This window comes from Branchiostoma lanceolatum, chromosome 5 (assembly GCF_035083965.1).
Source record: "Branchiostoma lanceolatum isolate klBraLanc5 chromosome 5, klBraLanc5.hap2, whole genome shotgun sequence".
In the NCBI taxonomy this organism is placed as follows: domain Eukaryota; kingdom Metazoa; phylum Chordata; class Leptocardii; order Amphioxiformes; family Branchiostomatidae; genus Branchiostoma; species Branchiostoma lanceolatum.
In genome coordinates this window covers 2,581,560-2,596,984 of record NC_089726.1, presented here as the reverse complement: position 1 = coordinate 2,596,984, position 15,425 = coordinate 2,581,560, and the positions used below count along the sequence as shown (strand labels likewise).

General features: G+C 41.0%; 2 protein-coding genes across 4 annotated transcripts in view; one reads left to right on the top strand and one right to left on the bottom strand.

The window, feature by feature from the left end:
• LOC136434398 (uncharacterized) overlaps window positions 1-15,425 on the bottom strand; it is a 38,656-nt gene that overhangs the window by 16,753 nt on the left and 6,478 nt on the right. The gene's annotated exons all lie outside the window — the stretch shown is intronic.
• On the top strand, window positions 11,967-14,347 carry LOC136435999 (uncharacterized). Of its 2 annotated transcripts, XM_066429712.1 has the most exons (4): window positions 11,967-12,076; window positions 12,249-12,343; window positions 12,654-12,745; window positions 12,915-14,347. In XM_066429712.1, the coding sequence occupies exons 3-4, from the start codon at window positions 12,656-12,658 to the stop codon at window positions 13,305-13,307; spliced, it is 483 nt and encodes a 160-aa protein (XP_066285809.1). In that variant the 5' UTR covers window positions 11,967-12,076; window positions 12,249-12,343; window positions 12,654-12,655; the 3' UTR covers window positions 13,308-14,347. The 2 variants fall into 2 exon arrangements, with proteins under 2 accessions (XP_066285809.1, XP_066285808.1); XM_066429711.1 differs by lacking the exon at window positions 12,249-12,343.

Below are 15,425 nucleotides of genomic sequence, written 5' to 3'. Positions count from 1 at the left end.
TAGAAAAGTTGATATGAACCTTTATGAAATTTGATTTGAATCTTCAATTCATCTTGAAGAAGTTGGTGAGACCTTGTTATTTTACGGTGGATTAATCACGTCATGTGTTCATATATGAACTACGTCAATACTTGTTTATTAGTAGTACCACTTATCAATTAGTAGATATTATGTATACATACTAGCTCATTCGTGAGTCTCATTAAAGCTACATCATCAACATATTAAAGCTACCCATGTATAATTTTAGTGTCAGTTAATGAAACATTTCATGCGCTGAAAGAAATGGGCATCACTTTGCTCTGTGCGATGTATTTGCTAGTAAAAATTGATTACTTTCAAAACATCTGTAATCTTACAGCATAGTAATAAAGCAATGGGGCATTTGAGAAGTTTGATTGTACAAAATGTATCCGATCCGAGATTGAATGACAGTGGACGTAGCTCATTGTAGAAATGTTAAATAGCGACTGTAACAGAAACTTGGAAGATGCGGCATACAGGCGCAACATATTATTTTTGTCAGGTTTCTCCTCCTCCTCCTCCTCCTGTCAAATCTTCAAAGCGACCCATCTCGGTCGTCCCTTGGCCAAATGGACTAAAATTTGAGTTGGATAAGCGTAATTATTATTCATCCAAGGCAGTGACCCAGCATCACATGAGAAGACCCCGGTAGCACATTGCAGTGTCCGCATTACACGATATGACCCAGGTAGCACAAGATTGTGTTTGAGCATCACACAAGTGTTTCAGTGGATATGGTTTTGGACTGGTGCATATTGTGTGAAGGTGCCACTGCAAGAGTTCATTCCCGCATAGAGGAAATTCTTTTTTCAATTTTGGACTGGGGTGATCCATTTTAGAGTGGAAGTATTCTAAAATGGTTCATTATGTATGGGGTTGCCTGTGGAAGAGTCTGTTCTTGTGTAGGGGGTTGAATTGGGAAATCTCCATTTCGGACTGGGATGACTTTTTTGGGCAGAAATATTTCCCCAGGTGCTTTTTTGGGACTCCATTTTTTTTTACATGGGGATGAGTATGGGCGAAACATGCTGTATTTGCTCGCAAATGTTGCATTTCTAGTTTGATTTGATTAACCTAAGAAAATGGCTTCGGAAGCCACGATAAAGAAAACCCCGAAAAAACGTATTGGGGAAGGGAATAAGTACACTGCTATGCCAACCCTCGACACACTTTTGTGGCGGTTTAATGTCTGCGTAAACATGGTGACGCGAGGCCGAAAATGGAAGTGTTAACCACAAAAAAGATTATAAATGCCTTGAAAGGGGGCGATTACAAAACTCGCAGTTGTGAACGATGTTCTTCTGTCCTGAAGGTACCATCAAGTTACCCATGATGACCTCGGTATTGAAAAGAGTAAATTACTGGCGTTTACGTACGAGTTGGATAAGCTTAAAGTCTTCTTAGGTGTAAATGAACTGAGTTGTCAGTCAGCGGCTTTCCATTACGTGGTGTTTGTATATCCGTGTTTGGGTGAAATTTTTTGGCGGGGCATCCGGTTCACCTGGGGGACTTTCCGCTTGTTTCGGAAAGTCCCAGCGCTGAGTCACTATGTACTGTTACCTTTCAGACACATAACATATTCACTAACCAACGCCCGTGTTTAGTGATCATTAAAGCAATGGCATCAATTTTCCCCCACGGGAGGAAGGAGCGGACGGAGGAAGGCGACAGTTTCTGCACCCTTTGTGGGAACCACATAGGGAAGAGAAGTGATCAGGTGAGTCCGATTGCAAGAATTAGAAGAAGAAGAAACGCTTTCGTTTCCTGTTGTGGTCTTTCTCCCTGCTGATAGGATACCTCAATTATTGCTAATTTCAACGCACTTAGTGACAGCATTATTGTCATTGTTTATACCAGTAAGTTGATTGTGTAATCTTTTTTTCTATTGCCAATGATTACAAGTAAGACAAAATTAGTGCAATGATAATATAAGTGAAAGTGAAAGTATATATATTAGTAAATATTATACTATACATTTTATATGCGAATGTCCCGAATTTGAAACCGAAAGAAACAGATTATTCACGAAAGTATCCGAAATCTCCAAAAACTTTTCTAAATTAAGAAATACACAGAAACTCATATTCCTTTTAAAATCTTCCAACCCACTCATCATTGAAAGTGTGGGACTTCTTATTTTCCACTGCTTTCAGAAAAGAAATCAAACCCCGCATTAGTACCGTAGATATAGAAACTTACTGTAGAATAGCAATATAGAATGATTTTGTATTCATGTATACGGGCATGAATTTGCAATAAACTAATATCATTATATTCTGTTGATGATCTTGTTATGGGCAAATCAAGCCTAACAGTATGTACCTTACAGCCACAAGTTTCCTTTTGTGAATTTTTGACGTTTCTGAACAAACATTTTCAATAGTAACACGGCTTTGTATGTATATTTTTGTCCTGCTAGTGGCAATACACATTATATAAGGTAACCTGAAAAAAATCATATCAAATAGTAAGTACTCAACGTCTTTCTTTGCAGTCAGGTTAACCTTACATCAAAACTAAAAATCATACTAAACAATGATAAACTGCATTGCATAATCAGTGTCTGCTCTAAATGCAGCCCGTCTAACTCTTGGTCCTTTTTTCCATTGCGGTTTTCTTCAATGTTGTGCAGGTTTCGCTGTCGAATCGAGAGCCTGCACAGGTTCCGTTGGCCATCAGTAGACAGGCTGAAGAGGCGTGTAGAGAGCACGAGAAGCGGACAAGTCAGCTTGGTCAGAGGTTGATCAATGATCAGTTGGCCTGTGAAGAGTCCTATAAACAGTCATTGGCTGATGTTGAGAGGCTGAAGCAAGCTCTAAGGGCCAGTGAGCAGGCTAATTTCGCTTGGCAAGAAAGGTATCGACAGGCTAATGTTGACTTGAAAAAGTATCAGCAGTCTGAACAGGTTAACCTCGCTTCTCTGAAGAAGCTACAACGAGATCTACAGGCTAGTAAAGAATCCTATAAACAGTCTGTGGTGGTTATCAACAAGTTGGAGCGAGATCTTGTTGCCAGGGAGCAGGCTAATGTTGCTTTGAAAAAGGGGTTGAAAAAGAAATATCAACGAGCTTTGCAGGCTAGGGATAAGGAGCATAAGCATGCTATTCGTACAATGGAAGATAGTCATAGGATAGCTATTCAGGCAGGAGACGAGAAGCACAAACAAGAATTGCAGGCTCGTGAAAAGCAGCATGAAGAAACTCTGCAAGCTACGGAAAATGATAATAAACAGGCTTTGCAGGCTATTGTAGAGAAGTACAAACAGGATATGTTTGCTGTGGAGGATAGACATCGGCTGGCCATGGAGGCCAGTGACGAGAGGCATAAAAGAGAATTGCAGGTGAGGGAAGACAGACATAAACAGGCTTTGTTAGCTAGTGAAGACAGGCATGAACAGGCGAAACTTGCTTTAAAGGAGACTCGGGAGAGGCTTGAACAGGATTTGCAGGCTATGAAAGAGAAATATAAAAAGACTAAGCAGGTTAATGTTACTTTACGAGAGAATCATCTACAAGCTTTGCATGCTAGTGAAGAACAACATGAGCTAGCTCTAAAGGCTAGAGAAAGAACTATTGTAGAAGAGCATAAACAGGTTATCCGTGGTCTGGAAGATCAGCATAGGCTGGCTGTGCAGGCTATTGAAGACAGGCATGGACAAGATTTGTTGGCTACGAAAGACAGATGTAGGCAAGATGTGTTGGCTACTGAAGACAGATGTAGACGGCATGTGTTGGCTACTGAAGACGGATTTAGACGAGATTTGCTAGGTATTGAAGAGAGGCATAGACAAGATTTGTTGGCGAGCGAAGAGAAGCAAAGACAAGCTAATCTGGCTAGTGAAGAGTGGCATGAACAGGCTATACCTCTTTTGAATGAGACTCGGGAGAGGCATGACCAGGACTTACAGGCTATGAAAGATAAGTATAGACAATCCGTGCTTGACATTGAAGGACTGAAACAAGATCTTCTCGATATGGAAGAGAGGCATAGACATGATTTGCTGGCTATGAAAGAACGTTATATGCAATCTACACTGGCTATTGAAGAGAAGCACAGGCAGGCTTTGCAGGCTAGGGATGCTAGACAGGCCGCGTCGGCAGAAGGATCAATTGGTGCAAATCAGCGGCAGAGCAAACCCCCTCCTCCCCCATCTCAGCCCGTACCTGATACCGGTAGAGCCGGTGCCGACCAGGGGCAGGACAGGCCACCTCCTGCCCCTTCACCACCCCCTCCTGATACCGGTAGAGCCAGACTTCCGTCTCCTTGGAAGAAGGTAAATGTTGCAGTTGTTCAAAAGTGTGTTGTGTGTAAAAAAAAAATTGCTGTGCATAGGACATCATAGCAGAAAAACTCTAATTCATGCATCCGTGAATAATTTCTTCAGGTAGGCGAATGACTAAATAGCAAGGTTCTTTTATTCACAACCAAGTATTCTACAAGAGCCAACGTTTCGATAACGTTTTAATGTAACTATATACTTTACATTTGGAACTGCATTAATATATTGTTAGCAGTAACACCTGCTTCAGTGCACTGTGCACCAGTCAGTATTGCCCTGATGAAGATGACAGACAGTCATCGAAACGTCGGCTCTTGTAAATTCTTGGTTGTGAATAAAAGAACTTGATATTCTAATTCATGCAATTGTTTCTGAATTACATATTTCTTGAGCCTGTTTGCCTTATGATAATGTGAATGTTCTTTAAGTGGTTAGTGACATGGCGGAATCCAAGCTTAAGTTTTACACCAAGCTGCGACAGGAACTATACAAAGTTGCAGTGCCGAAAGCTGCATATACATACGGCTATATCTGTAGACTTTACGCTTTATCTTATGTAATGAGAAAACTCTGTGAATTTGTCTACAAATGTTTCAAGAAGAGAGAAGAAGCGTGTAAAGCATAGTTAAAGCATTGCATATTTTTCTTAGTATTCTCTTGATATTGTAATGCATTTAGCCCTCTGTTGGGCATGAATATGCAACAAACTTCATTGTCATTGTCATTATAATGTATGCTGCGTGAAAAATCGTTTGTTTGTGTAATATGTATGCACGAGTTTACGACACAGAGCCAACCGTCAAGATTGAAATGCTTAACCAGCACAGGAAAATAAACTGTAATTTAAATGTGAAAATCCGTGTCATTGAGTCTTTGAACTACTGTTATCCATCTAATTCTCTCTCACTAAGTTTTATTTCCTTCCTCATTTTGCATCCCCGGTCAGCAGAAAACAGTGGACTACTAGACATGTATCTGAATCTTTGAGCAGGCGGAGTTTACATGAGTTTGATAAGTTGGAGAACGTCTGCTGGTAACAAATGTTTACTTGCTAAGTTAAGTAAATAGAAAGTGCACTTTATGGCCAAATTAACTATGTTGTTTGGGAGAGGCAGAACATGAGTTTGTCCTTTTCAACATTAATGATATGAATAATCTAGAATAACAATATTTGACCGACGTTTAAATAAAAAAAAATATATTTCTCGCGTGATTTGTAAGGTCTTTTTGCATGAAAATATCTGCTGCATAAAAAAAAATTACGGCACAAAGGTGAAGTCTAGAGCTACTGTCAACAAAGATTTTTTTTCTGGTTGACCCCCGTCCTTTAAGTTCTGGTCGTCCCGCGTGCTTTAAGTAAATACTGTAGGTGAGGTCAGGAGTTTCCAATGTCATTCTTACACAATATAAAACCTCTAACAGGTGAATGTCGTGTGTTTATAGTGATTTGATCTCCGGACTTTCCCAGTTTCTTTGTACGTGTTTTCTCTTTATTTGAAACAATGGACACAGGTTCCTGAGGTTTCAAAACTATTTCATTGTCTTCTCCTTACCTTGTCTTTGTTAATATTGGGAACAACCTAGAAATGACCTTAGTGCTAGTGGTGTACGTCATCTTATTGTGCTTACATTATCTATTATTTGGTAGCCACCATTGACCACCACCTAAATTTCACAAAAGGAAATGGCCTACGTTTCTGGATGTTTACAAATATTGTCTGCATCCCGGACTAGCGATTTGTGACGTAATTCTAGCCACCAATACCATCAGTACACGGGCAGCTGATACCCTAACCCAACTTCAGAGTTCACACCTGTACACCCACGACTGTCGCGAACTGTTGACGAATAAAAAATATTACTGTGAACCAGAAGTGTTGGGGGAACACAAACTTCATTGTTCTACACAACAATCTTTTGTTGCAAGGGTACCATTATTTTTTCATGGGCCGTTTCACTGTGGTTGAAACAAATCAAACAATAATGCTGTCGTTCGCAACGTGGGCGAGAGCTGAAGTCTACTGCAACAGGTGTATAGATTAACTGGCGACTGTCCAGGTAATTTGATTACGCAATGGTTTCACTTGACTTGTCGTGAATGTGTGTTTACTACCTGACCCCGGGACTTTCCGACTCTGGCGGTGAGTCTATGGAGGTCACAGCTGGATGTGAAACATAGTGTTCTGCCACCTTTAAGAGACACACGCCATGTTTTGTGATCACTGAAGCAATGTTGCGTAATGGAGCGTGGCCGGAGGAGGGCGTCGTTAACTACTGCAGCCATTGTGGGAACCCGTTAAGGACGAAAATGGGCATGGTGAGACATTTCTGATGTCACAGAAACACTTTCGTTTTCTGAAAAAATTTAAAACATGACAAATTACAGTACTGTCTGTATTTTCCCAAACAGGGCTGTCCTGAACACAGGTCATGTAGAATACGTACGTGAAACAGTTTTATCCTGTTGTGGGCATATCAAGCAAACAGCGCATATTCTACATTCATTATCTTCGCCGAGAAGGTTAAACTATCGGTTACTCCAGCTGTGGAGTGGGTCTGTATGTATGTCAAGAGCATAACTCGAGAAAAGTTTATGAATCTTCGTGATGTTTAGTAGGTAAATAGCAGTTGGTCAAGTTCGAAAATTGTTTATCTGGCGTTTTCCTACAGTGCTGCAGTGAACTTTGTACGTTTGTGTGTTTGTAAGTAGACAACATAACTCGAGGATCTGTTGGTGGATCTGCATGATTTTTGGTGGGTACGTAGAAATTGTGAAAACGGAGCTCAACTTCAAAAATGGGTCACCTGGCATTATCCTGTGGTACTGCAACGGGCTGGGTATGTATGTATGCGTATTTGTTTGTAGACAGGATAACTCAAGGAGCTGTTGATGGTTGTGCATGATATTTAGTGGATGGGTAGGTTTCTTAAAAGGGAAGGTCAAGTTCGATGGCGGGCCTCCTAGAAGGTGCTTAAGGTACTGCAGCGTAGCTTCAAAGTTAGAGGTCAAATTTTCTGCAGGTGCTTCGGTCATGATTTTTGTGTGGTATATAGTCCATACCACATAACGTAAGTTGTATACGTTTTGCCCCCCTAGCGGCTTATTTGGAGTTGCAGTGGGTGTTTTCAATTTATTTGTTTTCACCTTCGGACATGAATAACTAGAAATGGGGTGACGTATCATCTTGATTTATGGTATGTAGATAGCTGGATTGATGCTTTACATAATCGAATACTAATTATGAAAATCAGGAGCTAATTTGCATAAGTAGCAAAGAGAGTTTATAAATCCGCTGCATTTCATAAAAGGATTCTCAAACATGTGACATATGTAGCTCAACAAGAGAGAGGTATCGATAGATATCAATAATGCAAATAGTTACCTAATTTGCATTATTAATTAGAAAATAATAAAATACCATAATGGTACATGATTGGAATTTCATTCTCGTTGCATTAAGAAGCTAAGTAAAGGTGAACATTATCAGACATATATCACGACAGGGCCTCATTAACATAACTTATAAGGGAATGTCTACAATGGGCTTCTTACTGTACGGCCTGATTTCGGGGACACTATGTCCCAGCTGGGGTTGGGGATGCAGTTCATGTAAACCTACAAAAGTAGGTCATGTAAACATTTATCAGCACACTAGACACATACATGTATACTACTTCTGCACCACCAAATTTCTGAAGTCTCGGATAAAGGCACTCTCCATAATAAGCCTTGATTATTTGGCGAAGGTATGTGTTCGTGGAACTCTAGTTAGTATCACTTTCTAACTGTCTGATTTCATTTTTTGAAACAATGGCTTCGATTGTAACAAATCTTTGTTAAATATGAATTGTCAACTGACCATCTCTGCAGCATTTTTACTGATGTTTAGGAATGGTGTTGACCACACAGGCTTCGCTGTCCTCGGAAAAGGGACATGCTGCGTTTGCCACTGACGAAAGGTTCATACAGGCTGCAGAAGCGTATAAAGACGCCATGCTGGCTGGTAAAGAATTCAACAAAAGGGCTATGCTGTTTAGTGAACAGTGTATGGTGGATATTGAGAAGTTGAAGCAGGATCTACTGGCTAGTGAGCAGGATAATGTTGCTTTGCAAGAGAAATATCGACAGGCTAAGCAGACTAATATTACTTTGAAAAAGATGTATCAACAGGCCAAGCAGGATAATGTTTCTTTGCGGGAGATGCACCAACGAGCTATGGAAGATTCGTACAGACGGGTTCTGCTGGCGGAAAGATCAGGCAACCATTATCTTAGAGACCGACACAAAGAAGTGAGTGTTGCCGCTTCTTCATTGATATCTGCATGATTATCATTTTGTTCGATTGTCTGTTTACTTGTTGAATAGCAAGAAATATGCCTTCTTAGTGGTGTGGATGGTTTTAGTTTCTACACATGTACCCTACAAGAAGGCAACTAAAGAGTGTTCTGAGGCAGACCTCAAAGACAGAGGACTAGGATCGTTACGGGAACTAAGGCTTAGGAAGCTTGCAAAGAACAGTATGGATTGTAGAAGGCTAAAGGCAGACTAGTTGCAGCTACAGAGTATCCGGACCACTGAGGAAGCAGAACACAATAGATTATGTACATGTTCCTCTTGATGGTATTATCCTGGGACGGAAAATTTAGTAAAACAAGATAAACCCAAAAGTCCTATAAAACAAAGTTGATAATCACAGGAAGTTTCCAAATTTACGATGGTTATAATGTTTATCATTTCTTATACATTAATAAAAAAAACTTGTTTCTTTGTTGCAGCCCGCTCCTCATACCGGGGTAGGTCAGCGCCAAAAAAGGCGAGAACTTCTTCTGTCGCCCCCCGGCCCTGGTACCGGTAGAGCCCATCTGGACCGGCAACAAGCCAGGCGACCGTCTTCCCTATCCAGAACCGTCCATGAAACCGGAAGAGCAGATGTAGAATGGGAACCACAAGACAAGCCACAGTCTTCCCCATCTCAACTCAACCCTGGCGCCGACAAAAGCTATTTAAAGCGGCAGGAAAAGCCAACGTCACCTTGGAAGGAGGTAAATGGCTGCAGCGATAAGCTTATTGAAATGTGTGGTGAACAAACAAAAAAACAGTGCGAAAGCGTAAAGCAAACCAGATAAAGGTATGATTCATATATAAAGTTGAGATAAACTTCTAACAGACATATTTCTTTCCTGTAGACCGTGAATTGCTGTCCAGGTATAAGACACAAAGACATCGCTCGCTTCCTTCGTGACCACCGGGACCGCCTTACAGAGTCAGACCGTAAACTGCTGCAGGAGACCATGAAAAATGTCATCGGAGAGTCCAAGTGGATTTGGAACCACGCGGAGATCACTATTTACGGAGAACTCATGACGGCAGTTTTCCGTTCCGGCGAGAGAACCAACAAGTATGTGGTGCAACGGGACTCACAGGATTGCGCAACTCTAGTGGTAGAAGAAAAGGGGATGCGTCTTGTGGCGCGGGACACAGCACAGAGTGGCTGGGATTGGGTTAAAGACTCGGCTCATGATGCAATTAGTGCGTGGGCTGGGAAAGCCGTTGGTAACCTGAGTAATAAGTTGGCTAGTCGTGTTTGCAAGGCAATAGGTTGGACATCCGAGAGGGAAGATGATGAAGATGGTTAGTCCACACTCTTATTGCAAGCTGCCCTTAAACAAAACTAAACTTTGAGATCGAATCCAGGCTTCAGTCGCACACCCGAACTGTAGAAAAAGCTATACATATGGCTTCCTGTAAACCTAACACCATGTGTGCTGTGTAACGATATCATGTCTCGTTTTATTTGTATAGTGTTTACGCATGAGTTCACACACACACAACCAATCATAAAGGTTGATTTGCCTGACCGAGTCAGGAAAATAAAAGGTCATTTGAATGAGAAAAACCGAGGCATTAAGTATCAATCTAAGTAAGTCGTTGAGCTCTTGTCCTCCATCTTTTTTTATCTATTTTGATCCCTTTGTAATAGAAATGTTTACTTGTAGTGTTACCTAAAAGTAAAAGTGCACGTTGTAGCCAAATTGATTATGAAGAAGAAGAAGAACTTAATTGCACGACAATTGCACACGGTACAATGTATGGCAACAACTATTACACACAGTACAAAATAGGCGTAAGAATAAAACAATGTGGTAGTAGTAGTAGTAGTAGACTGGTTTATTCGTCATCATCTGACAGACAGGCCTCATGGCAGCCCTTATAAGGCTGAATTGCGAGGCTAAATACAACATAGGTCATTGCATGTTACAAATCAGGCAACGATTATATACATATATATTTATATATTAGAACAACAGTGTGAATAGAGTTATGTTTGTTTAGAGTTCATTGAGCAGTTCAACAATGACAGGAATGGCGCTCGTCCTGTAGCGCTTAGATCCAGAGGGATCCAATTTCCTAATTACTGATACAATAAGGGCTAAAATAGGTGTTGCAATCGAGTTGGACTAATCATGGCTTTTCTAACGACAAAGCAGTCTTTGAAACATTTATCTATTTTTTGTAGTGTAGGGGTTGTTGCATCTAGAGATATCTTCAAATCTAGCATCGAGTCTTTTAAAAGTTGTACCTGTTTGAAAAAATATAAATAACGTGATTAATTCGTAAAACATCATGTCTAGAGCATTCAATCGTGAAATTCATTTGTTTTCGACAAAATTGACAAAACCTTTGGGCAACTAAATGTTTTTAAGGGAGGGGCACAAAGTTTGCCCGTTTCAATACGAATTTTGTCCGTTTCAATACGAATCTTCCAAAATAACCATATTTGGCCGAAGCTTGAAAAAAGATCAAATTATTGTCGCGTGATTTCTAAGATCTTAGCATTAAAATATCTGCAGCACAACAAACTAATATCACTGTTTGGCACTATCCACTAATAACACTCGTAGTGCTTTTGGTCTTATGCGCAACGGTCTTCTGTGTCGACAACGACACCGCCAAGGCCAAATCTTAAGCTACTGTAAAAAGGAAATAATGATTTCTTGTTGACCCAGTCCTTTAAGGCCTGGTCGCCCGCGTCCTTTAAGTAAATACTGCAGGTGAGGCCAGAGGTCAGGAATTTACAATACATGCTTACGCAACAGAAAAACCACTGATTGGTGAAGGTCGTGTGTTTACTGAAATTTGATCTCCGGACTTTCCCAGGTTCTTTGTACGTGTTTTCTCGCCATTTATGTGGTTGAACCCAGGCACCTGAGTTTTTATAAATAACGATTTCGTTACCTTTTCCTTACCTTAGGCTAGTAAACAAATCAAATATTATATTTATTTCCGAACACTATCGACCATGGGAGTCAAGTCCTTGTGATTTTGTCGTATACGAAATGAATACAATGGTGTCTTCGCTGTGCTGAGCAAGTGAAAGCACATAGTACAGGGGTGTAACATTACGACATACATGTACATGTACGTAAATAAACGCAGTAGTATAGGCCATCACTCATTCTTTGATTGATGTAGAGCAGATTATTGTTTGATGATTTTTCTGATCCCCCCCCCCCCTGCGCTAGAAGGAAAAAAAGTACCATTCGTCACTTGTCTATCTATAACCTTTAAGGGACTTTCCTATCGTCTTGCTAGCATGACGTATGGTTGTCATAGTAACTTCACGTTGATTGGTCGGGAGTTGGCTGAGTGCCGTAAGCCGATATGACCCATGCACATTCTAGTGCGCACTTTGTGAAAAAGTAGACTTAGCAAACGGTCTCTTACTAAAACAGATTGTTTCACGGGCCGTGGAGTGCTTGACATATACAAAGGTAACATCTGTTGTTTAACTGCTGAGTTTGCTTTATATGTGTTGATAACCTTATGGTTAAGTTTTTAGTCACGATGGTAAGTCAAAGGAAGGCATCTGTCTCCGAAAGATTTCAGAACATTACTTCCTTGTTGCATACCTGCCGTAGATTCAATTTGCATATTCATTTACAGGCAGTTTACCTGATCATAAAAAAAAGCTGTTCGTCACAGCACAACCTGTGGTGAAAGGAACAGCCTAAGTCAAGACATATCCAGACCACCTCAAAGTAATAATTTTACTTTGTTTTATTTGTATTCACGTTTGTCCACGGGAATTATCGGAAAGCGAATGTTGGAACGGCTAGGTAGTGTCCAATATTTCACTTACCATTAAGTGATCACCTTGTATATATATGCTCCTCTAAAAACAGTAAAAGCTACAATATATTGCGTGGCTCAGAACTGACTATCGGTGGTGTTTGAGAGTCTCACTTTCGACACAGACTCGAGGGCAGAAAAGATGGGTGGGAAAGTTTTTATAAGGGAAGTACGAACTGTATCAGCTTTCCTGACTATTGCATCGTTTTACACCAACAGAAATGCATTGCAACAACTGCGGTATGGGGGCGGAACCAGGTGACTCGTACTGTGACTGGTGTGGCAAACCTCTAAGGAGGAGAGAGGTCTTGGTGAGCATTGATCGTTGAATTAAACAAAACAGATAGATAGATGGCTGGCTGGCTGGCTGGCTGGCTGGCTGGCTGGCTGGCTGGCTGGATGGATGGATGGATGGATGGATGGATGGATGGATGGATGGATGGATGTCCAATGATAACACGTATTTTTTTCTTCCTGCAGAATAGGACTGTAAACTGTTCTCCTTATGTCCACCACACCGACATCTCGGAGTTCATTTACGAGCATCAGCACAACCTCCCCAACATAGACCGCAGACTGCTGCAAGAGGCCATGTCACTCGTCATTAACGAGTCCCAGTGGGTACGGGAGGACATGATGTTGACTGTGATCGGTACCCTGGTGCACGTTGTGTTCTACTCCGGCGACTTGCGAAACAAGCACGTGGTGCACCTCAACTCGGAGGACCGTCCTACTTACGTGGTTACAGAAAGGGGGTGGCGTCTCAAACTGCGCGACGGCTTTAAGACCTGCTGGGGCTGGCTCAAAGGTGCGGCTGGTAAGGTGGCTGGAGCTCTGGCGGGCGGTTTGGCAAAGTTAGCTATAGGCTGGTAATGAAAATGCCAACCCCTAAAAGGATCCCTTCTGTCTATAGCATGACTTGATGGAGTGGTAGAAAGTAAAGTTCAGGAGTGTTAGAATTAGTCGTTAATCAGATATAACAGTTTAGATCATGGGCTAATGGAAGAGGCTATTACTTTCGTGCATTGTTATTGGTCTGTTGTTTTTTTGCAGTTCTATATTTTGCATATGCCAGTTTCTGTAGAGTGACTGGAAGAAATCAATGGACGCATATAACGTTTATCGAAGCCGCATTTATATAATAGTTGCGTTAACCATGCATGTTAAGCTCTGTGTGCGATGTTGAATACCCTGTGTACCTTTAGTGAGTGTCACTAATGTATATCAAATTTTTAATTTTGTGGTGATTGTGTTTAGTAATCTTACTAATAGCGAGTAAGATAATGCAAAGCATAGGTACACTTTGGATGTCTAGTGTGTTAGAAGTGCATTGTATGTTGTTTGATGGAACTAAAGGACTATATTCCTTTTCAATCACGTTCTTAATGTGTAATGAGCTTCTTAGTGAGCTATAAAGTGGCATAACACTACATAGGACATCTTAGTTATGTCCATACGAATGTTTGTCTGTTAAAGAATGTTTCATCATAGTATCTATAATGTATATATGTAAGCTTTAATGTGATTATTCAGCTTGCCGTGTGGTTTAAGTGTGCATAATCACCTTTACTAAGCTTATTGTACTTCTATATACGCCACTTGGCTTCCATTGGGTAGCCACCACAAACTATTCCTAAATTACGACGATCCAACGTCACAAAAGGAAGGGGCCTATATGTCTCAATGCTTTCCAAATATTGACATGGTTCAACTTTAGTTGATAAAATGTATTGGATGGAAGACTGTCTTTCACGTTTATCCCAATTTCTGAAGTAAGTCAACCAATTTTGCCTTGTTTACTCCGGCAAAGACCCAACAATGTTATCTGTACATAGTGTACGAGCTGATGCCCGCCACATCTGTATGCTCGCGAAACTGCGGAATGTTAACCAAATAAACACGCTGAACCAGAACTCTGAAAGACTCCTAAGTAGTCAGTATTATCGCAAACTCGACTTTGAACCTTGTTTTTCTTCACAGCAGTCTAAGGTTTCAAGGTAATCAAGAGGTTGTTGAAAGCACTGGTTGGACCAAATTCTGTCGTTTTCGACGTGAAGGTGAGCTGTTGTTTGTTGCATCAGATTTACGGGTATCTGGCAACTGGCCAGGTACTTCCCATCACGTCATGGTTTCACTTGACTTGGGCTGAATGCGTGTTTACTCCCTGGCCCTGGGACTTTCCAATTCTTTTTTGAGGTCGCAGGCGGAGTGTTTGTAAGATGGGTGTAAAATAGTACCCCAAAACATCACAGAAATTCTAATATTCCCATTGACGAACGCTGTACTGTATGATATGACAATATATCGGCTCTAAGACTGTATGAATTGGATTGGACTGTGAAGCTTCACAATCGGTGTACAAATACGCCTTATTGTTGCAACTACTGAGCATCATTTTCAGGACGGCATCAAAATCCGAAAAGCGTAGATGTTTTACTCGTCTGTTGATGGATCTGTACATTACTAGCTGTTTTCGTACTCTTTGTGCACTCGCCTTTCAAGCATCGAAAAATGGCATTTGCTGTAAAGTTAAGACCCCTACAGGTGAAATACAGTCGTCTGTTACCTTTGAGACATATTTCGCGGTACATTTTACTAACCAACCACCATGTTTGGAAATCTCTAAAGCAATGGTCGAAGTTGCGCAACAAACCAACATGACTGATTTACACTAACGTTACCCTCCAGTATCACTCACAGAGCTCACTGTTATGTACGATGGTATTTTGTGTTGGCAACGACATCATCCAATATGAAGTCTAGAGCTACTTTTAACAACGAAAAAATGTTTCTAGTCGTCTCGCGTGCTCTGAATTTCACCTATGGGTGAACCTCGATCCAGTTCCTCTTGAATGAGTTACTGCAGGCGAGGACGGAGGTCAGGAGTTTCCAATGTCATCCCTACACAACAGAAAACCTCTGATTGGAGAAGGTTGTGTGTTTACAGAAATTTGATCTCTGTTCCCATTTCCTTTGTGCAACTATTTCATT